The sequence below is a fragment of the Ctenopharyngodon idella genome, chromosome 14, assembly GCF_019924925.1.
Source record: "Ctenopharyngodon idella isolate HZGC_01 chromosome 14, HZGC01, whole genome shotgun sequence".
NCBI classification, from domain to species: Eukaryota; Metazoa; Chordata; class Actinopteri; order Cypriniformes; family Xenocyprididae; genus Ctenopharyngodon; species Ctenopharyngodon idella.
Genome location: NC_067233.1, coordinates 667,621 through 688,511, shown reverse-complemented (window position 1 = coordinate 688,511; position 20,891 = coordinate 667,621). Strand labels below are relative to the sequence as shown.

The 20,891-nt window shown below is 39.0% G+C and overlaps 2 protein-coding genes and 1 long non-coding RNA gene across 10 annotated transcripts in view; 1 reads left to right on the top strand and 2 right to left on the bottom strand.

The window, feature by feature from the left end:
• Positions 1-16,403, bottom strand: part of jakmip1 (janus kinase and microtubule interacting protein 1) — a 35,744-nt gene extending 19,341 nt beyond the window's left edge. For 2 of the 7 annotated variants that reach the window (XM_051860325.1, XM_051860328.1), the window contains exon 1: positions 6,106-6,360. The gene's annotated coding sequence lies outside the window, so the exon portion shown is untranslated. Of the gene's footprint in view, positions 1-6,105; positions 6,361-16,288 lie in introns of those variants that run through there. The other 5 variants (XM_051860326.1, XM_051860324.1, XM_051860327.1 and 2 more) reach the window with 5 other exon arrangements.
• On the bottom strand, positions 12,696-16,436 carry lpar4 (lysophosphatidic acid receptor 4). 2 transcript variants are annotated; one of them, XM_051860331.1, is made up of 2 exons: positions 16,289-16,436; positions 12,696-15,287 (listed from the first exon to the last, which is right to left on the bottom strand). In XM_051860331.1, the coding sequence occupies exon 2, from the start codon at positions 15,105-15,107 to the stop codon at positions 14,052-14,054; it is 1,056 nt and encodes a 351-aa protein (XP_051716291.1). In that variant the 5' UTR covers positions 15,108-15,287; positions 16,289-16,436; the 3' UTR covers positions 12,696-14,051. The 2 variants fall into 2 exon arrangements, with proteins under 2 accessions (XP_051716291.1, XP_051716292.1); XM_051860332.1 differs by having other exon boundaries at positions 16,173-16,315.
• Positions 16,437-18,038: 1,602 nt separating this feature from the next.
• LOC127494431 (uncharacterized) lies at positions 18,039-18,916 on the top strand. The gene is made up of 2 exons (XR_007924869.1): positions 18,039-18,165; positions 18,284-18,916. It is a non-coding gene; the product is annotated as an uncharacterized LOC127494431 (long non-coding RNA).
• Positions 18,917-20,891: the final 1,975 nt, after the last annotated feature.

Sequence of the window (20,891 nt, the reverse complement as noted above, 5' to 3'; positions counted from 1 at the left end):
GGCCTGCTATGAAGTCATTACTCAACCTTGCTGAAATCACTAATAAACTGAAGCTCAGAGTAAGTTTAGTGAGCAGAACTCTGTCCTTTAGAAACACATACAGTACGACAGAGTCGCTCGCGAAGAACTGAATGTTTTAAATCTGACTGATAATGTCTGAGGATAGTTTTGCTCTCTGTCGGGCTCAACAGTTTGTGTTTGTTGTTGCTGGCAAAACAAAAGTACTGCGAATCAGTTAAACCTCAGACTCAGAGTAATAAAAGAATAGCCATAAAATGTAATTAACCTTAAATTAACAAGTTTACCCTGACCTATTTGTCATCTGAAGACACACACACACACACACACACACACACACACACACACACACACGCGCGCACACACACACACAACACACACACACACACACACACACACACACAACACACAACACACACAAGCTGTACTGCTCTCTAACACACACAGATTGAGACTCACACACCTCTCTTGAATGAACAACAGCAGAGCTTTGAAGGAAATATAAAAACTAGTGCCTACTTGTTATATGGACCTATTAAAACACATCTGGATCTGGAGTGTAGTTCAGCTCAATGGAGAAAGTGAATGTTCAACAAACTAGTATGAACAACATTACGTCAATTTTTCCAAAATGTTATTCTTCCTCAAGCAAGATGACAGTGAACCAAGGGGTCATGAACATTTGCATGACTTAAACATTTTCTAAATATATCCTCCACACACACACACACACACACACACACACACACACACACACACACACATTTGTCTCCCAGATGTCCGGTCAGTCACAAGAGTCTGCAGATACTGCGAGAAACATCAAAGTCAAGTTCCCTAGGAAAACTGCAGGGGAAAATAAAGCCTCTTTATTGCGTTTTGCACTATTAAGTAGCTGAGAGTCAAAAACAAAATGACTATGAACTCTTTTCCTTAAAAACAGACAAAGAGAGAGCTTGTCAGAAATATGGTATTTAAAGGGTTAGTTCATCCAAAAATGAAAGTTCTGTCATTAATTCCTCACCCTCATGTCGTTCCACACCCGTAAGACCTTCATTCATTTTCAGAACACAAATTAAGATATTTTTAAGATCTTTTCCTAATGACACGAGGATAAATGATGGCTGAACTAACGCTTTAAAGCTGTATTTAAGGAAACGCAGACTCATGCACATTCAAACACCAGGGTTGTTATTCTTAACCTGAATTAAAACTATCAAAAACATTTAATGTTAATAGAAATCAAGCTGAAATAAAATAAAAACAAATATTAGATAAAAATTAAAATTAAATGAAAATGTTTTTTGTAACAAATTGAAATTAGTTGAAGTTGAAGCACTACAATTACTGTGAATAAAACAAAAACTCAAACTGAAACAAAAACAAATTAAACCTAAATACTGATATTAAAAAAAAAATAAAAATAAAACTAATAAAAGCATGGTGGAAATCACACAACAAAATCACTAAAAATTAAACTGAAATTAAAATTAAAACTGAAAATATAAAACAAAAGTATAATTCAAAATATTACTACAAACTATGATTATATTTAAATCATACTAAAATAAAAAACATGAAAATATGAATGTCATTTCATTAAAATATCAAACATATATGAGTGGCATATGATAACAAACACCCTTTTCTCTGAAATAACTCCATGTTAAAGTGTGATTTAGGCGTCTGTACTGTAGGCCGCTGGATCCTGAATCTGAACAAACGCAGATCAAATTTACCCTTAAGAAGCTTACAAATATTCCACCCTGAACAAACCAAACTCACTGCAGTAAAGCACCAGAGGAACCACCATGAGTCATTTCTGCTGACCTTTGAAACTTTTAATGCCCTGATATCTTAAGAACTCAATCTAATAGCAGTGTTATCTCGGCATATTCAAATGAACGAAGCCGCTCACTGGTCATGTGACTCTGCAAGTCTGTGCTATGGAGATATGCTCTCTCTTTAAAGCTCTCGTGGAGAGTTAGAGTAAGTAGATTAAACTGTTTCAGGTAAGAGATCTCTATACAGGTTCTGTTAGGGCGTAACAGTGTTGACATTACAAACGCTACTGTGTGTTTGACAGGGAGGGAACAGTGCCATCTTACTGAAGACACCCAATGAAATATAACCCAATAAGGAAGTGTAAAGAACGCTGGTTACATAATTAACAGTCAGAGATAATCAACCAGGCACATTATACCCTTATTTATACCATATTACAGAACTATGTGAGTAACACGGTGTTATCCAATGCATTAAAAAAATAGCAAAAATATAAAAGGTAACATACATAAATATTAAACCAATGTTCTATATCAAACACTAACCATAACCTAATAAAAAGTATGACACCTTGCCCTGATGTGACATTTGACAGTTCAAGCTTCTGTAAGTCAGTCTGTGTCGATCTGGAGTCAGTAGAAACTGTATCAGTCTGTGCAGTAGAAGATGCAGAACAGGTTTGAGTCACTAAAAAAGTTTAATCACTAAAAATTTGTCTTTGTTAAATTAATTATATTATATAGTTGACCCTCTCCCATGTCCAGATTATAGTCCTTTGAGGACCCTTTCTACCCCCTTCACTTCCAACACCTTCTCCTGCTTTACACGGCAAGTGTGATTCGGATCAAATCAGTCAGGATACGTGTGCTGTGTTAGACTGACATCTGACGACTAAAAACAGAAGTCAGTGACCTTCAGCGGTCAGCTTGCTGGACAGTGTCTGTCGAGGGGATCTACAGCCGACCCTACAGTGGCCCCTGACGATCGAAGGCCCCGGGCCCCAGTCGCTCAGAAACTAAAGCTTCTTTATTGGCATCTATGCTTCCATAAGGAACCTTTACCATTCCGTTCTTTATAGAGGAAAATGTTCTTGAGATTATTAAAATGTTCTTCACACTAAAAAAATGGTTCTTTTAAGAACTGATCTCTAAGAGGTTCTTTGGGGAACCAAAAATGGTTCTCCTATGGCGGGTCTGTGAAACCGTGAGGTGACAGAGGGGGTACGCAAACAACATTAAAACCGACCATGTATTCCCAACAGGCAAAATGCCGCTTCTAGTGTAAAAACAGGAAAATTGTAGTGCAGTAAAAGGTCAAACACATGACATCCAATCAAATCACCTGATCTTTTGTGTCCACACAGCAGCGTGTGTATGATAGGTTGTATGCAGATATGCTGCTTTAGCAAATCACAGTACATTACTGCCGACAGACCCTGTGTGAGTTCTTGTTTTTAATGTTGATGATATATTTATTATACAAGAAAGAATGTATTTTCCCCCGAATAGCCACACGATTGCAAATGTGACAATGATTTTATTCAACAGTTCAAGAAACAAAAAGGTAATATTAAGCGATGTAAATTTTACACACAGTAGTGTCAGTATTGTTTGCTCTATTTCCAACTAAAGCCACAGCAGAAGTGTTGTTCGTCTCCATACAACACACTGTGCTTTCGTTAGTGAACTAATATTCAAATCAGGAGAGTCAATGATTCAATGACTCATTCATCGCTTTATTACTGAATGAATGAATGAATGAATGAATGAACGAACAAACGACTTGATGACTCACTCATTAACACTGACTTGCCGCTACATACAGGCGGTGTTAGTTTAATATTTATAAGTATCACTTTGTTTTTACCACCACTTCATATTTCTCTATTGAACATTTTATTTTAAAACTTTATGCCTTAATTGCATTCAAGCCACCTCTGAGCAGCATTAAATTCATTTGATTTCATTTGATTTAAATTGATTTTGTTTAATAAATTGCTTTATTTATTATATTAATAATTATATTAATGGAGTTTTAAGAATTTGGCATAAAACATGACATACATTTAATAGGGTTAGAAAAACTCTGCCTTTATAAAGGTAAAAAATGCACCTGAAAATCATTTTAAGGGGGCAAATATTGTCCCGCCATGGAAAAGGCGTGACTGCAGTCTAAGTGGAAGAGAGGGATACGCAGAAGGGTGTTGAAGGCCTATTATGCCCTTTTTCAAAGTCTTGATGTTGTTTTTGGGCTCTACTAGATTGAATGTTGATTATTTTCCTCATTTTCTCCATTGTTCAGCTCCTCTCTTCCCAGTCTGTCAGTAATGCTCTGTTTAGTTCCTGTCTCTATGAAGCCCCTCCTTCTGTAAAGCACAATGTGCTCTGATTGGTCGGCTGGAGCAGTGTGTTGTGATTGGTCAAGCAATTCCACCAGTTTCAACACACTACTAACTAACTCAACCAGGCCCCGCCCCTTTATTCAGCGTATGTCTTGGCAGGGCTCAACGTTAAGGATTTTTGCTACTGGCCCAGCTGACATCGCCTGGTGAACCAGTGGATCAAATTTTTACTTGCCCTGCCAAAATTTTCAGAGGCCTCAAATGTAACAATGAAATAAACAGTGTTTTAAGTTTTTCAGGTAAGTCTAACAGTATTCAGGTACAGAAATTGAATAATCAAATGTAAAATAACACTGCATCTTCACTGTATGTATTAAATATAGATTAATCCTTGTTAAACCTAAAAAAGTCATTCACTGAAGAGCAGATTTTCTCTGTCTTTTGTTGTTTGATTAACATTAATGACACAGACGGCAGCAGAAATATTAGGCTGCTGTCACTTTAAGACTTAATGCACAGATCCAGTGTACTGCGTTTCTTTCTCATCTGCTTACGTTCAGTTAAGACATGACCGACAGTGTTTACGTGAATACTTGGCAAGACATACTTATGACACTTTTGTTGTGTGTATTTTTCCATTCAAGCAGAAGAAGACGCAAAAGAGAAGTCAATTCAGTACATGCAAGCTGTTTTCTGTGAGAAATGAGACAGTAAGAAGACGTGCACACAGAAAACAGAGGGCAAGTACTGAATTGGTTGTTTTGTGTCTTCTTGCACTTGAATCTGAATGGTTAAAATCGCTTGAATGTTTAAATTGACAAAACTTAAATTCATGCAAATGATAAACTTTCATGAAGACACAGCACTGGCCCGATCAGGCAAGTAACTTCCGTCAACTGTCCCGAGCGTCTTTCACGCTGACCCCGGGCCATCGGTCAGTCCTCACTGTCGAGCCCTGCTTGAGCGGGAATTATTTAAATGAGGAATATTGTGAAGAAAACTCAAGACTACAATGGAGGCGTTTCAGGGAGTTCAGAAACACTGACACTGATATAGAGAAGAACTGGAACTGCAACATCACACACTGAAGAAAGATGAAGATGGAGAAAAGCAGAATATGACTCCTTTAAGAGTGTAGTTCAGTTTCTTGGAGAGAAAAATATATGATGAACAGAATTCGCAAAACGTATTTAATTTTAAGAGGGTTTTGATCTGCGGGTCTGAAACAAACTTACAAAACCACTGATAGAGAAAACACACATTTGTAGATTCGTGGGACTTTCATAGTTACTGAGATATAGACCTTGTGTTGTGACAAGTCCTTTGTGTGACAACTAGCCCCAGTCTCTATTCTGAAGCTGAGCATAACTAGAAACAATATATTCATAGCCTGCAGAAATTCTCATGACTTTTCAAGGCCTGAAAATCACAATTCCAATATTCCCTGTAATTTCCAGGTTTTCCATCAGCGTGGGAACATGTGCAGTGGATCCAGAGACAGAACTGATGAGCAGAACCACACCCACAGCACCGGCCATCACAGACCCACTGCAGAGACACATCTGTGAGATCACACATCACACACACACACACACACACATCACACACACACACATCACACACACACACACACACACACACACACACCGCCGTGACTGACAGAGCTGCGTCATCCTGACTGACAGATCTGGATCTACACCGTTTAAAGCATCGCGAGGACAGATGTCACTGTTACTTGAATTAAATATGGGTGTGATGTTGCAAGCGACGAGCGCGAGCAGATCAATACACTCTCTCCGGTGAAAGTGAAGAGACAACCACATTCATTCATTCCGCTCATCCAACCATTCGCATGAAATTATTTAATTTATCATAATGATACTCCCACACAGCATGTGTTCTGGCGAATCAAACGGAACCGTGCACCGATCCAGGTTATAAATGAGCATTTGTTCGTACGATACCCGGTAAGTTGCCGTGAGGGTCTCAGGTGTCCGCGGTCCAGCAGGCCGAAAATGTGTCCTTAATTCCGGTCAGTCCTGAGAAACACGCCGGGCAACGGCATCTGACAGCAGCAGCGGAAGTGTCGGTGCTGTTCCACTGCTGATAGTGTTACATTAGTCTCCACTACACATGCAGGACAGATCCGACGGCCAATACTCCAATCCTACTACTGTGAAGGGCTCGTTGTTAATATTCATGAGCAACGCTTTGCTATTGGACGAAAGAGATGCAACGTCAACACTATGTATTTAATATAAATGAGCCAAGCGATAGATTGTGTCAGCTTTGTCTAATTATTATTCATAAACTAATCCTTCGTCATAGTACGATCTGTTATTTCACCGAACACCACGCCCACCGTGAAGGACGTCATCCAAAACTATCAGATAAAAATTGTGTCGTCATTTATTCGTTTTAAGTTAATTAATCTGTTACATTCTTGAAAATAAAGGGGGATTCGCTGTGATGTCATAGAAGAACCATTTTGGGTTTCCCAAAGAACCTTTCCGTTAATAGTTCTTAAAATAACAATTTTCCAAAAAAATCCAAAGAACCTTTTGTCCAGTAGAAAGTTTCCACGGATGTTAAAGGAACCATAGATGCCAATAAAGAACCTTTATTTTTAGGAGTGTATATCTTAAACTGTAATCTCAATACAATTTTATATATTGTGATATGAAGACCCTAGGTTTGTGTGTTTTTAACAATAATAATGAAAAATATATATAAATAAAAATGAAAAGTCTAAACTCTAATATAATAAAATGTCCTATCTTTATCCATATTAAATAATATATTGTTATTCAATAAATGCTTTTAAATAAACACTTACTATCAGAGAAAGTTTACAATAAGCTAACTGTTTTCAAACAAGTCTTCAGGGTTCGTCTGCCGCTGATGAACTCGGGTGATGAGTAACGCTTAGGAACAAAGTGGTTACAGCAAGACTGAATGAATGAAACAGTCATGGTTCAGGAGAAACACCAGCGACAGGCTGTGAGGAGGAGTGAGGGTGAGAGCGGGTCTCTGCTGAGTGAAGTGGAAAATCAGCCTCAGCCTCAGAAACATCACTGAAGTGCCATCATCATTCTGACCTAGATTCAGATTCCCTCTCTGACTCTCTCCTGTACATAGAGTTAAACACAGACATTACAGCACGCATGATTAACAGCATATGTGGGCCACTACCCCAGGCCAAGCACACACACATACACACACACACACACAAACACACACACACACACACACAGGTTTTCATGTTTTATAGGGACTTTTCATAGACATAATGGTATTTATACTGTACAAACTGTATACTCTATCCCCCTACACTAACTCTACCCATCACAGAAACATTTCTGCATTTTTACAATTTCAAAAAAACATCACTTACTGTGATCTATAAGATGTTTTCCTCATGGGGGCCAAAAATGCACTATCCTTATGGGGACATTTGGTCTCTCTCACACTTATTCGAATTCTAGGTCTCGAGTTCAAGGATTGTCTCTTTTTACAAGTACCAGTGGATAAAATCATGAAGTACAACAGACTCGAAAATGTACCTTCATTTTATGTTATCAAACAAGAAAACACTAATCTTGCAAACGGTGAGAGACAAATATCACAATATGTACAACTACGGTAAATGACCATGTTTTCTGTACATTTTGGCTATTTCTCATATTTGAGTATTAGTATCTTCTATATGCTATCTCAAAACTCTTTTTCAAGCTTCTTCTGAAACACACTTTATAATGCTCCTAGATGTGTCAGTATATGGCACTGCACAGTGTTACTGCATATAAAAGATGTAAAATAATCAGGCTAGTTTTGTATATTTCTGACAGTAAAATATTTGAGTAGATTTCCTACAGCAGTCCTACAGCATTTTATCAATTTCTTTATAATTAAGATCCATATAGATTTTTGAGATCATATTAATTGAGAGACATGGAATATTAGTCATTTAAAAAATCTTAAGTTAAAGAACCTTCGTCGGGTCACAGGCCAAGTTAATACGAACTACAGCGCAGAAAAAGGTTAATAAAATGGGAAAGTGTGAGCAGTCATGTGACCAATATATAATTTCATACATTTATATAATTGGGATATAATTTTCAACTTAAAATCTGTATGTTTATTTAACCCTTTAGCATTCCTAAGGTGTCTTTTGAACGGTAGGTGTACCACGAGCGGTACAGGGGAACACGAACAGGTTAAAAACCACACATGAGGAACTCACTGGTGAAAATATGGACACTCTCTTCTCATTCTCAGTGTGTAAAACTCATAACAAGCTCCTTATGTTAAACCTGCTGTAAGCTGCATTACTCAGCGACGCTCGTGAAGTGTGTGTGAGTGTATGAACCTTCTGTTCAGTTAAACCCTGGAACAAAGTCCAACTCAAATAAGGCAAAGACGACATCTCTTGTCTTTGTCCCTGGTGGTGAACCTAAACACAGTCGTGCTTGACCATGACAAACCACAGACAACCCAACTGAAAAACAAACACCTATAAAACTGAAGAGGAATAGTGAAAGTGAAAGGAAATGTCTGCATATGAGGAAATGATATGATCGTCTGCTGTCTCAGATGCCATTATCTTCTCTTCCTCTTTTTTTATAGATTAGTGGTTAATCTGTGAAAAACTCATGCACCATGTGTTCATACTTCACTGGCTGATATGACACGCCACTTGAAAGACAGTAAATAAAGAGTTCTAAGAAATATGCCAAACTGTAAAAGTGATAAGCAAATTTATCTTAGCAGCACATTTACAGGGAACGCAATCATGTCCTGCCTTAAGAGAAGAGATGCTCCGGCTGATCTGTTCAGAAATGCAGTGAGCTCGGTCACCATGGTTACAGCACACATCCCTCATCAGCAGAAGATCACACACACATACACACACACACACACACACACACACACACACACACACAAAATGTCCCCACAAGGATGGCAATACCAGAAATCTTTGACATTTTTTGGTCCATATGAGGAAAACAAATGCAGGAAGTTTTATGGTTAGAAGATAGAATATACAGTTTGTACAGTATAAAAATCATTATGTCTATGGAAAGGAAAGTCCCCATAAAACATGGAAACCATCTCAGGTTATGTATGTAACCCGGTTCCTTGAGAGGGGAATGAGACGCTGTGTCTGGTGATGCATTGGGAATGTCAATACTAACGCCGCACTGAGGAAGAATGCCTGCCTGTGTAACAGACATCTGTTGAGTAGAGACAGGACAAGCTCAGCTTTGAAGGACCAGCGATCCTGGGGTTGAATCCATGTCCAGACTGAAAAACCTGATGAATGTGTGCGGAGAGGACCAGCCTGCTGCAGCACAAACATCACCCTGAGAAGATGCCCTGACTCCTAAAGGTGAAGCTAATCCGGGCATCTCATAGGACAGAGTGATAGCATCTGTAATCCATATAATCTGTAATCCCCAATAATGGGAAAGCACTGGTTGGTGACTGCTTTTCCTCCGCTGTCCCAGACGGGATATAGTAGATGCGGCCTCTCCGGCGATACCTGTGGCGGATGGAAGAAGGCTTGAAGTATGACCAACTGGCCGGTCACTTTGAAACTCAGAATAGTCTCAACAACCTCAGTTGGAATCTATGAACTGGTGTCTTCAGACCCAAAGTTTCCAAATATCCGGCCAGGAGTGAAAGATTGACCCTTGCAGCCAGTACTAACTCTGATAGAAATTCAGCAAATTCTTTGCTGAAGTCTGTATGGTGCCCTGGTGGTCTGTATACAGCAGCCAGCTTGTAAATTTATTGTTTACAAAAGATAAGGTTATATAAAGCAAAAGAATCATACTTGAAACCAGACCTCTGAAGATATTACTATAAAACCTCCTGCTCTGCCTGCTGGGTGAGGCTCATGTTTATAACAGCGCCGGGAGTGATTGGGGGTTCGATGTCCTGCTCGAGGGCTCCTCAGTTGTGGGTAATGAGAGCAGAAGAGAGCGACAAGGGATGGAGGGCCAGGTTCATTAGGTGAAAGTGCTGGAAACTGCTGACATGTGTGCAGCCCAAACACACGGGCAGCAGAGAGGACGGAGGAAGGCCCGTGAGGAACACCAGGACCACCGGACTTGGGAGCGCAGCGACTTGCGGCAGGCCAAGCTCCAAGAGTGTGTGTGTGTGTTTAAATAGTATTAGTAGTATATTACTTTAAAATCTCAAGAAAAATATTACATTAACAAGATGTTTTACTGATGTCACAGCTGTCCTCCAGTGGTCTTTTCATTGATGTTCTTACTACCGGGGCTTTTCAGTGATAAAATCAACTTTGAGAAAGACTGCAAATGTTTTTTGTTTTTTCGTTTTTTTAAAAAAGATCAATGTGTATTTGATTTTAAAATACATATTATCTGCTGTGAAGCTGCATGTTTTAATGAATGAACAACTAGGTTAAATTAGACACATGCATTAAAACTACTGTAACTACTGTACACCCAGAGTGCTTTACAGTCATATCAGTCTCTCCTCAACCACAGTACAACACACCAGGAGAGAGAGAGAGTGATAGATTATTACTATTATTTAATTGAGATTGTATGAGATTGTTCTTTATCTTGATTTTCCATCTGGGAGATGTAAGAGTATTTTGCTTGTCCTTCCACCAGGTGGCATTAAGCTTCTTTTCTTTATGATTCAAATAATGTTGGCTGTGAATTTTATCTAGTTTGCTGTCTGATAGAGGTCTTAAGATGAAAATATACTCAAAGACTAATTTGCCAGTTACACTGATGTGTGTTCTTCTCATCAGGATCAGCTACCATGTGACTTTTTACACAGTGTTATTTTGCATTTACAGTATTTACAAAACATATACTTTAAGTTACATAATAGACAGAATGTTAATTAAGTAAAGAGATGAAATGAAGTGGAAAATAAAGCATATACATAATGAATAAAAAAAATATAACCAGTAATAATAATAATATACAAATATAAAAGAAAAAGAAACAATCAGTAAATGGATTTGAAAGGCCATGGGATGGGATGGATAAAAATGTTTTCTTGTAGGCCTACATTATTTTATATTCTTACATATTCTATTAACATTTATTGATAATAAACTTAATTTGAATGTCTTTAGGCAACATCACAGGCCTAATATAATAGGTTAATAACATTTCTTAATTTCACACTTTTTTGTCATTCTTAATTCAAAATGAAATATTAATTCATTAATAATTTCAATTTCTGATAATCCCAGGTTGCTATGGTTACATTTACGCATTAAACTCGTGGCCACAAGGAAAAATATGTTTTTCCCTCAGCATCTCGAGGATCATATTATCACATTCACACAAGTTTATATGTCGTCAAAACTACGTGAACCGAACACGTCCCTCCCGCTCACCCTCACCCTGTACTTCTGCTTTCTGCACTGTCCTGTCATCAACACAAACTCCTTCTGTGTGAAGCGTTAAAGCTCATTCTGAGTCTGATATCACTTCACCTTACAATAAAAAAGGTAACTGGGAAGAGAAAATCAAAAGACACAAAAAAGACAGATTACTATAAGATTAACAAATGAGTAATAAATGAATTTGATGAAGATGAAAATAGGCAGTAAAGGGGAAAAAAAAAACCTCCAGAATGATTTAGAGTGCTTTCCCATAATCTACTGAAGGGTACGTGCCAAAAGGGGCCTGTAGCAACATATTTAAGAGCATTAAGATGGCTCTCGCGACCTGGACACAAGCCTTTTTCAGTCAGAGACAATGGACCCATTGCTGCAGGAATAATAAGCATTCGGTCAAGTAAGTGCAACACCAGAGAATTCACAAAAGACCCAGTTTCTGATATCCCACATGCTGTTGTGTAAGTCATTCTGATGAACAAACTCACGTTGCCACTGCACTAAACTGAGGATATATAACTAAACATGATGTGTCCAGCTGTTTATTTACTTATAAGACAAAACAATGCTTATGATAGTCTCAATAATTAATGATTTTAGTCCATTTAGTCAATCTGAGGTCACAAAAGGTCGTGTTAAACAGGTGTGTTAACTTGCAGATGATGCCAGTCTCTCTAGGCTGTGATATACAGTGACAGTGAACACATTAATATATATTCACACTGTACACACAATATACAGTGTCAGTGAACACATTAATATATATTCACACTGTACACATAATATACAGTGACAGTGAACACATTAATATATATTCACACTGTACATAAGGCTGTGGGTCTCCCAGTGGCTTTAGGCTTTGCATATTTAGTCATGAAAGTTTAAATTTGTTTGAAATGTTGAATTTCAGTGTTACTTTTTGCATTATGATTACACCCTGCTGAAATTCAGCATAAACCAGTCTGAACTAAATGTTGGTCCAGGCTGGTTTCTGCTGGTCTAGTACTGGTCTATCTAGTAGTCATGCTGTTCTCAAGCAAATCTGTGCTGGTGTAGCGGGTCCACATGACCTCCTGCTCCCCGTTGGTCCCAGTATGCGAAAGATACAATAAAACAAAACAAAACAAAAAACAGATACAACTTTTTATTTTAATAGTATATTCAAAATTGTTGCCATTAACATTAACATTCCTAAATGCTTTATAAGTATTTTCATTGTTAGTTCTTGTTAACTAATGTAGTTAACTACATAACCAGAGGAGAACTGCGCACTGAGAACAGAAAGAAAAGTTCAACCACAGAAATCAACCACAACCATGTGCTCAAGAATCTCAGACAATTTCATTTCAAATCATCTCCTAAAACAGAGATGAGAAATCCTGTTCCTACACTGTCTTCAATCACTGTCTTGCAGTGTCATGCTCAGGTTATGTTCAGGTTGTGTTCAAAGAGTAAGTTTCTACATCTTATTCTGAAGGATACCCCAGCTTCTGGAACAAACACTGAGGCGATCCATTTACTCTGTCATGTCTGATTAAAATACGCTAGCCTGCCATCCATGTAAAACTAGAGAAGTCACTGGATGTTTAAAATACAATAATAGGTAACTTACAGATAATATAATCATAGAAAAAGCCACAAATAACCACATTAAAAAAAAAAAAAAAATGCATAAGTAAAATAACTCTTGCTGATCACCACATAATTTGAATTGTCCTCCCATAATGCACTCTGCGAAAAAAGCATCTTGCAGCTATTACAATCACTGGCCACTCTTTATTCACACAAACTGCATTGGTCAGGTGTTATAGTGGACACTGACGTAAACATCTTCTGCTGTCACAGTTAGTGTCACGGTTCGTCAGTTCTCAAATTAGTTACACTGTTGACATGTTTATAAACAGATACATGAATACTAACACCTCGATTAATGACAGACATTTTAGGATACTTCACGGCCGTCTGGAGCACTGAGGATTGCAATAACGGATGAATACAGATGAAGTGTTTCTGTTCTTAGGCACAGCGGTGGAGTTTCTCACCAGTTTTACAGCTGATGAACCTCTTCTTCTGTAGCTTGAACCAGTAACTTTCTGTCCTAGTTTTGCAGGTATTCCACCTAATGGGATTGTGTGCTTATAGTGTTAAGTACATTTAAGTAAGTGTTTGCAATTTATCATTTAATTGCTTACCATTATTGTTTTCAGTAAAAGGCAAACCAAATTTTGCAGATTGAGAGAGCAAAATTTACACAAACATTCAAACAAGTCATTAACACTGATCTGTAGCAAAACTTTCAGAAGGTGCTTTGACTGGGTAAAAATACAATACGGTACAATACAAATGTATATGGTATGGTACTTATTGATCAAATACAGTGATAAATGACACACTGGTACACCTGTGTAAACACAAATAGATGTTTCATGCACAGGTTTCAGTGGAAAAAGTCATTTTCTTCAGACAAGTAATTCACAGGTCTTCTTCTGACTCTAGTACTGGAACGATGTATGCTCTTCAGAACGGAGTCTCACTGCCCTGATCTTTCCCATTGCTGGCCAGCGTGTGGAGCTCAACCGTGTCAGTATTCTCCCTGGCAGACACAGGGCAATCACTCCTCAGTGTGTTTTCCTGCATGGCCTGACACTTCCCGGTAGTCAGTGATTTCTGAAAGGACTCTGAGGTAAAGTAGTAGACCACCGGGTCAAAGCAGCAGTTGAAGGTCGCGACGCAAAGCGTTATGGGATACAGGGTCCGTGCGAGCCTCTCCACCCAGCAGCTCACGAGCGCTCGAGTGCGCACCATGGCATAGACAAACAGAACAGAGTTGTAAGGTACAAAGCAAACAATAAAAATGGCCAAATGCACTACGATCATGCGCAGAACGCGCTGCTTGTTGGTGCCGATCTGACACAGAGTAGCAGGTCTACGCAAAGTCCTCAGCACCATGGAAGAGCAGGCTAGATTGATCATCAACGGTATGAGGAAACCCACCACTTCAATGAAGATGGTGATCTTGGACAAATGTGTCTTCCACGTTTTCTTGGAGAATCCCTCGAAGCAGGTGGTGCTAGTTTTGGACTGGTTGGTGGCAGAGAAGAAGGTGACTGACATGCCTCCACCCAGGATCAGCAACCAGATGGTGCCACACACGATGCCGGCGTTGCGGCGGGTACGGATGGAGAGAGAGCGGAAGGGGTAAACGATAGCCAGGAAGCGATCCACGCTGATGCACGTGAGGAACAGCATACTGCCGTAGATATTGGTGATGAAGGCTCCTCCGGAGATCTTGCACAACGTGTCGCCGAAAGGCCAGTGGCGATTCACGTTATAAAAGATTTTGAAAGGGAGAGTAAACACAAACACTAAGTCTGATAAAGCTAGATTGGTCATGAAAAGTGTGGTCTCGTTACGCAATTTCATGCGACAGCAGAAGACGAACAGTGAAGCGCAGTTAGTGGCCAGACCCAGAACAAACGCGACACTGTACACCACGCCGTACAGGTTGTACTTGAAGGAGTCATCGATGCCACAGTTCTCCATCCCCGTCTCATTAAGAACAAGACTGGCCATTATGGCACTCGCAGTGGAAGCTGTACTTCTGTTTCCAGTTAATTCCCAACACTCAGCAGGAGCTCTGCGTGATCCGTCCTTCCCATCATCTACTCAGATGTTCACATCTTGTGCTTTGAAAGTACAGTCTGCTACCTTTGTCTGGTTACAGCACAGACCGACAGGCAAATCTGTAGTTTACTGCATGGGGACGACAGTGAGAAAATAAATTAGTGCGGTGCTTCCCAAACCTGTCCTGTCCTGTCCTGACCCACACCACTGCACATTCAGTATGTCTTCCTCATCAAACACACATGATTCAGCTCATGTGATTTATTTATGAAGCCACACAAAGCTTTGTGTGAAAAACATATGACATTTATGATCACTGATATGACAACCTTCCCCTGCATCTCTGCCAAACATTATTATTACAATTTAATCATTACTTTAAAAATCACTACTTTAATAATGCATTGGAGGACTGCATTACTTGGTCTGTTAATTGTCCTAAATTAAACATACCTGCGATCTATATATTATTGTCATATATGGATGCCAGAGGAGGATGGACTTCCCCAGCTGAGAATGGGTTTTCCTCTCCAATACCTAAACACCTACGCCTTTTCTCTCTTATATGTAAAGCTTTTGACACTGAAATATAGTACATCTCTGAAAAGTTGCATTGAAACCATACATAATGTGACCTGACCTATATTTGATTCAGTGAGTTGAACTTGAGTGGTCAGAATTGTGAAAGAATCATTAATTGAACCAAACATTACAAGGATTATCTGACCCAAAATATTGATTCAGTCACGAATCGGACATGGCTGCTTTCCTCACAAACACGGCGAACAGAGATAAGGCAATTATAAACAAAACTGTCAATAAGAAAATCTCTTCATGAGAAAAACCAGCACGTATTTTACGCAACAACTCCACACAAAAACCTAAGCATGTTGAGTTAAACAATTAACCTGTTAACATCATTACTTCAGTATTCATGCCTCACGGATAGGGAAATACACTGAATCGTTAAAACATCACAGCAAACACCAGATCTGAGCATTAGTATTTACTGACCTGTTTCTTCAGGGAAATCTCATATTTTAAACAGATGTGGATCGCGACACCAACAAACACTCAAAGTTTACACCATCTTAACAGAGAGCAGAGCTCCACACACAAAGAAAACTTACATAAAACTTTATGTTGAGTCATCTCAGGCGGTCAGCGCCTTTACCCGCTGTGACCCAAGAACCGGCGACCCACTGGAGAAATCCGTGACTGTTCCGCGAGAACGCGCCTGTCTCTCCTGCATATTATCGTGAGCGCGCTTGGAGAGTCTGAAGAAACCGCTTCGTGAAAGTGTGCTTTGAAGGACCAAACCTGCAAAAAATAAATAAATAAATAATCCTAAACTTATTTTTGTATTAATTTTCCTTAATTTATTATTTTCTGCATTTATTTTTCCTTTTATTTTATTCTTTTTTGTTGATTTATTCTATTTTTTCCATTTATTTTAATATTTATTTATTCCCGCATGTATTTATTTTCATATTTCTTTATTTTACATTTATTTATTCCCACATTTTTATCTATATTTATATTCATTCACACTTTTTCATTTTGTATGATAATTAGCCCGGTTGGTCTTGCGTTTCATTGGTTCATAGTAGAGTTAAAGAAGTAACTCACCCAAACATGACAATTCTGTCATTAATCACTCACCCTCATGTCGTTCCACACCCATAAGACCTTCGTTCATTTTCTAAACACAAATGAAGGTCTTTTTGATGAAATCCGAGAGCTTTCTGTCCCTCCACTGACAGCTGCGCAACTACCACTTTCTAGCCCCAGAAAGGCAGTAAAGACATCATTAAAGTAATCCATGTGACTCCAGTGGTTTACAGTTTTTTTGGATTGCTTACACACTAAAATTAAAAGTAGTACACTATTAGCAAAACCTTACACTCAAGAAGCAAAACATCAGCCCATATTTGCACAACTACAAGCACATTGTCAACCTCACACTTGTTGAAAAACTCTACACACAGTGATTTGCAAAACACTAAACACACTTAACATACATTACACACAAAAATCTATCATGAAGTCACTTCCTTGCAATACCAAAGCACTGACTGTCAAATTACCGCACCGTCCAACCAATTGGTTCAACACAGTCATCAGGCGTGCAAACACTTGTTTGCTTAATTGTAGACACACCAATCAGGTGTATAAGCACTATAAAAAGCAGCAGGTGAGTTCATCGGTCTTCAAGCACAATGGAAAGAGTCAGAGAAAGAGTAAGACGAGGAGGAGAACGAGGAGAACGAGGAGGAGGACAAGGACAAGGAGGAGGAGGAAGGGGAGGAAGAGGAATCAACAGAGGAGGAATCAACAGAGGAAGAGGAAGAGGTGGAGGCCATGCTGGAGGTAGAGGTAGAGGTAGAGGTAGAGGTAGAGGAAGGCAAGAAGGTGCTCAAAGAGGAACGAATCTGACAAATGAGATCCGCGCAACACTGGTGGACCACGTTGTCAACCACGGCCTGACGCTGAGGGAGGCTGGACTGCGAGTACAGCCAAATCTAAGCCGATACACAGTGGCAAGTGTGATAAGAACATTTCGACTGGAAAATAGGTATTGTAAAAATATCATCATATCAAAAACATCTGCACGGTTTCAGTAACTGCTTACAGTACTGTATTCTATGCACTATCAGCACTTCTGTGACCTTTTTCTGTGAAATTACTGTAGTATTGTATACTGTTTTTTTTTTTTTCTACATAGGATTGAGGGTCAGGAACGACAAGGGGGAAGGCCTCCTATGTTCACAGAACAGCAAGAGAGGGAGATAGTAAACATGGTTTTGGCCAACAATGCTATAACACTCAATCAGCTCCAAGCTAACATTGTCAATAACCACGCCAGTTTCAACGATATCCATCAGGTCTCAACATCAACACTGGCACGCATCCTAAAAAAAAACATATTCAAATGAAGCAAATTTATCGAGTGCCTTTCGAGCGCAATTCCGAAAGGGTGAAACGACTGCGGCATGATTATGCAGAGGTATGTATTCACTTTAGCAGTGTGATCTTGCATACTGTCTCATAATCTTTTACTGTACTGTAATATGTATACGAGATCTACACTGAACTACACAATTTTGCCTGACACTGTTCTTCAGAGAGTTTTACGAATGGATGGAGAGGAGGTCCAGCATGAGTTCATTTACGTAGATGAGGCTGGGTTCCACCTGACGAGAACACGAAGGAGGGGAAGAAACATCATTGGCCACAGGGCTATAGTCAATGTCCCAGGGCAACGTGGGGGTAATATAGCACTCTGTGCAGCCATTACACAGAATGGGGTCCTCCACCGCCATGCCCATATGGGCCCTTACAACACACTTACATTCTTGGACCAATTGCACAACATAACAGCAGCAAATCAAATCGATCATATGCAATACATTGTTGTCTGGGACAATGTGTCTTCAGCAACATCCTCATTTCACCGTCCTATATCTTCCACCATACTCTCCATTCCTCAACCCTATAGAAGAGTTTTTCTCGGCATGGCGGTGGAAGGTATATGATCTCCGTCTCCAGGCTGAGGTACCCCTCATCCAAGCCATGGAGGAGGCCTGTGACCAGATGGAGGTAGCAGCAATGCAAGGATGGATTCGTCATTCAAGACGTTTCTTTCCAAGGTGTCTTGCTAATGACAACATTGCCTGCGATGTTGATGAAATTCTCTGGCCAGATCCAGCTAGGCGAAGAGACAATGTCTAGTTTTTTTTTTTTTTTTTTTTTTTTTTTCAGTAAACTTACAGTACAATACGTAAAGTGACATTTTGTTACAGTATTATGAATCTCCATGTCAACATTTTGGGCGTGTTGAGAAATAAATGAGTTTCTTCAGTCTGCAACATTGGTCTTGTGTAGTGTTTGGTGAATTTACATTATATTTGTACTTTGTTGATGGTAGCCTACTCTAATCATAGGGAAGTAGAAGTGCTAAAAGTGTTTTAGGTTTATCACAGCAGAGTGTAACTCGTGCAAACAGAGTATAGTAATGTGAAACGTGTGTGTTTCATATGGTAACAAAGTGTGGTTTTTAAACAGAAGTGTATAGTTTTTACAAGAGTGTTTAATTATGCAAAGGATCTGTAGTGGTTTGCTAATTGGGTGTGTGGTTGTGTTAATTGTGTGTAGTGTTTTGAAAACACGGGCCCTGTTTTGAAAATCGTGCTTAAGCAATCCAAAAAAACTAACTCCAGTTTTATGGAGCAACACGAGCGTGCTGTTTGCACAAAAAAAACATTTAACGCTTTGTTTACAAAATATTAATCTCCAACACGCATTCACGTAACAAGCTCTGCTCTCTCATCAACACACGCATGCGTCGTGCTGCTCTCGTCAACGTGTTTTGGAGATTAATATTTTGTAAATAAAGAGGTAAATTGTTTTTTATGCACAAACAAAGAAAATCAAAAAGATCTTCATTTATGTTCAGAAGATGAACAAGTCTTACATGTTTGGAACAACGTGAGGGTGACAGAATGCTCATTTTTGGGTGAACTGACTCTTTAAGTGTTTGCTCGATTACTCTTCACTTGTTTCGGAGTGACGTCACTGCTCGTAGCTCTCCTGTATACTGTGGCGGACAATTCACAAATAGCTTGAGAGATAAAGTCGATAACCAAGCCTCAAATGTTATTTAGATCAGATGTGCTTACTGGTGTTTTAGAAGAGCGTTATGCCGATGTCAATGTTGAAGTACAGCCTGAGTTGTTTGGCTCTCAGCAAAATATTTCCCTGCATATTCAAAATCTGTGTGAAACAGAGAGTCTACAGGACCTTTCCTTTATCAACAATTGCTTGCGTGGGCGATTTTATGTTTCATGCACGTCATATCCGGTGATAAAATCAATCAAATGATTTAATAAATGAGTAAATAAACAAGCATTGAGTAATGATGCTGAAAATATACATTTTATGGGAAGGTCCTGGATTTAATTCTTAGAAAACACACCTTGCACACTGTACTTTGCTTTGGATAACAGTGAATGACAAATTTATAAATGTAAACAACTGAAAAAAGTCTTGTTTTGTGCATTTTTAGATTAGATGACGGTATTGTGTGGAGGATGTGGGTTCATCTGCGCATTCATCACTCTGTCAGTTTATAACTAACTGACTGCCACTAAATCAACAAACACCTCCTGCATCACAAAACAGTTTCACTTTCCTGAGACACGTCACGGCTTGTTTCTGTTAGCGGTCTAGCTCAAAAATAACGTGGCGAATCATAGAGCTCGATACATTCATATAACTTCCTCTTGCTGCAGTGAGTTGCACGATAAACTGAACTGGAAAGCACCAAATGCATGCAGACTTCAGCTCAGTCCAACAGGTAGGACAAACTGCGTTTCACAACAATAAAAGACTTGTGCTGCTTAATTCTTCCTTTCTAGGTACTCTTGAAACATACCTGGATTAAGCAAACAAACATAAAACTTATAGTGTGCAATTAATTTTTCTTACAGGGAAAATACAGATATGAATTTAAATGTGAATTGCAAATATATAATTATGAATAGTGTGGTTGATTTTGTTGTTGCTATTTTCGTAGTCACGTTTACTGATGAATCATTTTCACAAAGTTTATTTCACCATGTCTTTTCAAAGTCAAATCACTGATGTATCATCATGTCTGTGGCAGCAGAAACTAAATACGTGACAAGAAATAAAATGACTCTAACTGAAGAAAATAATAAATTAGCAGATTTG

Excerpts from the sequence above, each read along its gene's own strand:
- lpar4 (XM_051860331.1), bottom strand. The coding sequence starts at position 15,107 with ATGGCCAGTCTTGTTCTTAATGAGACGGGGATGGAGAACTGTGGCATC.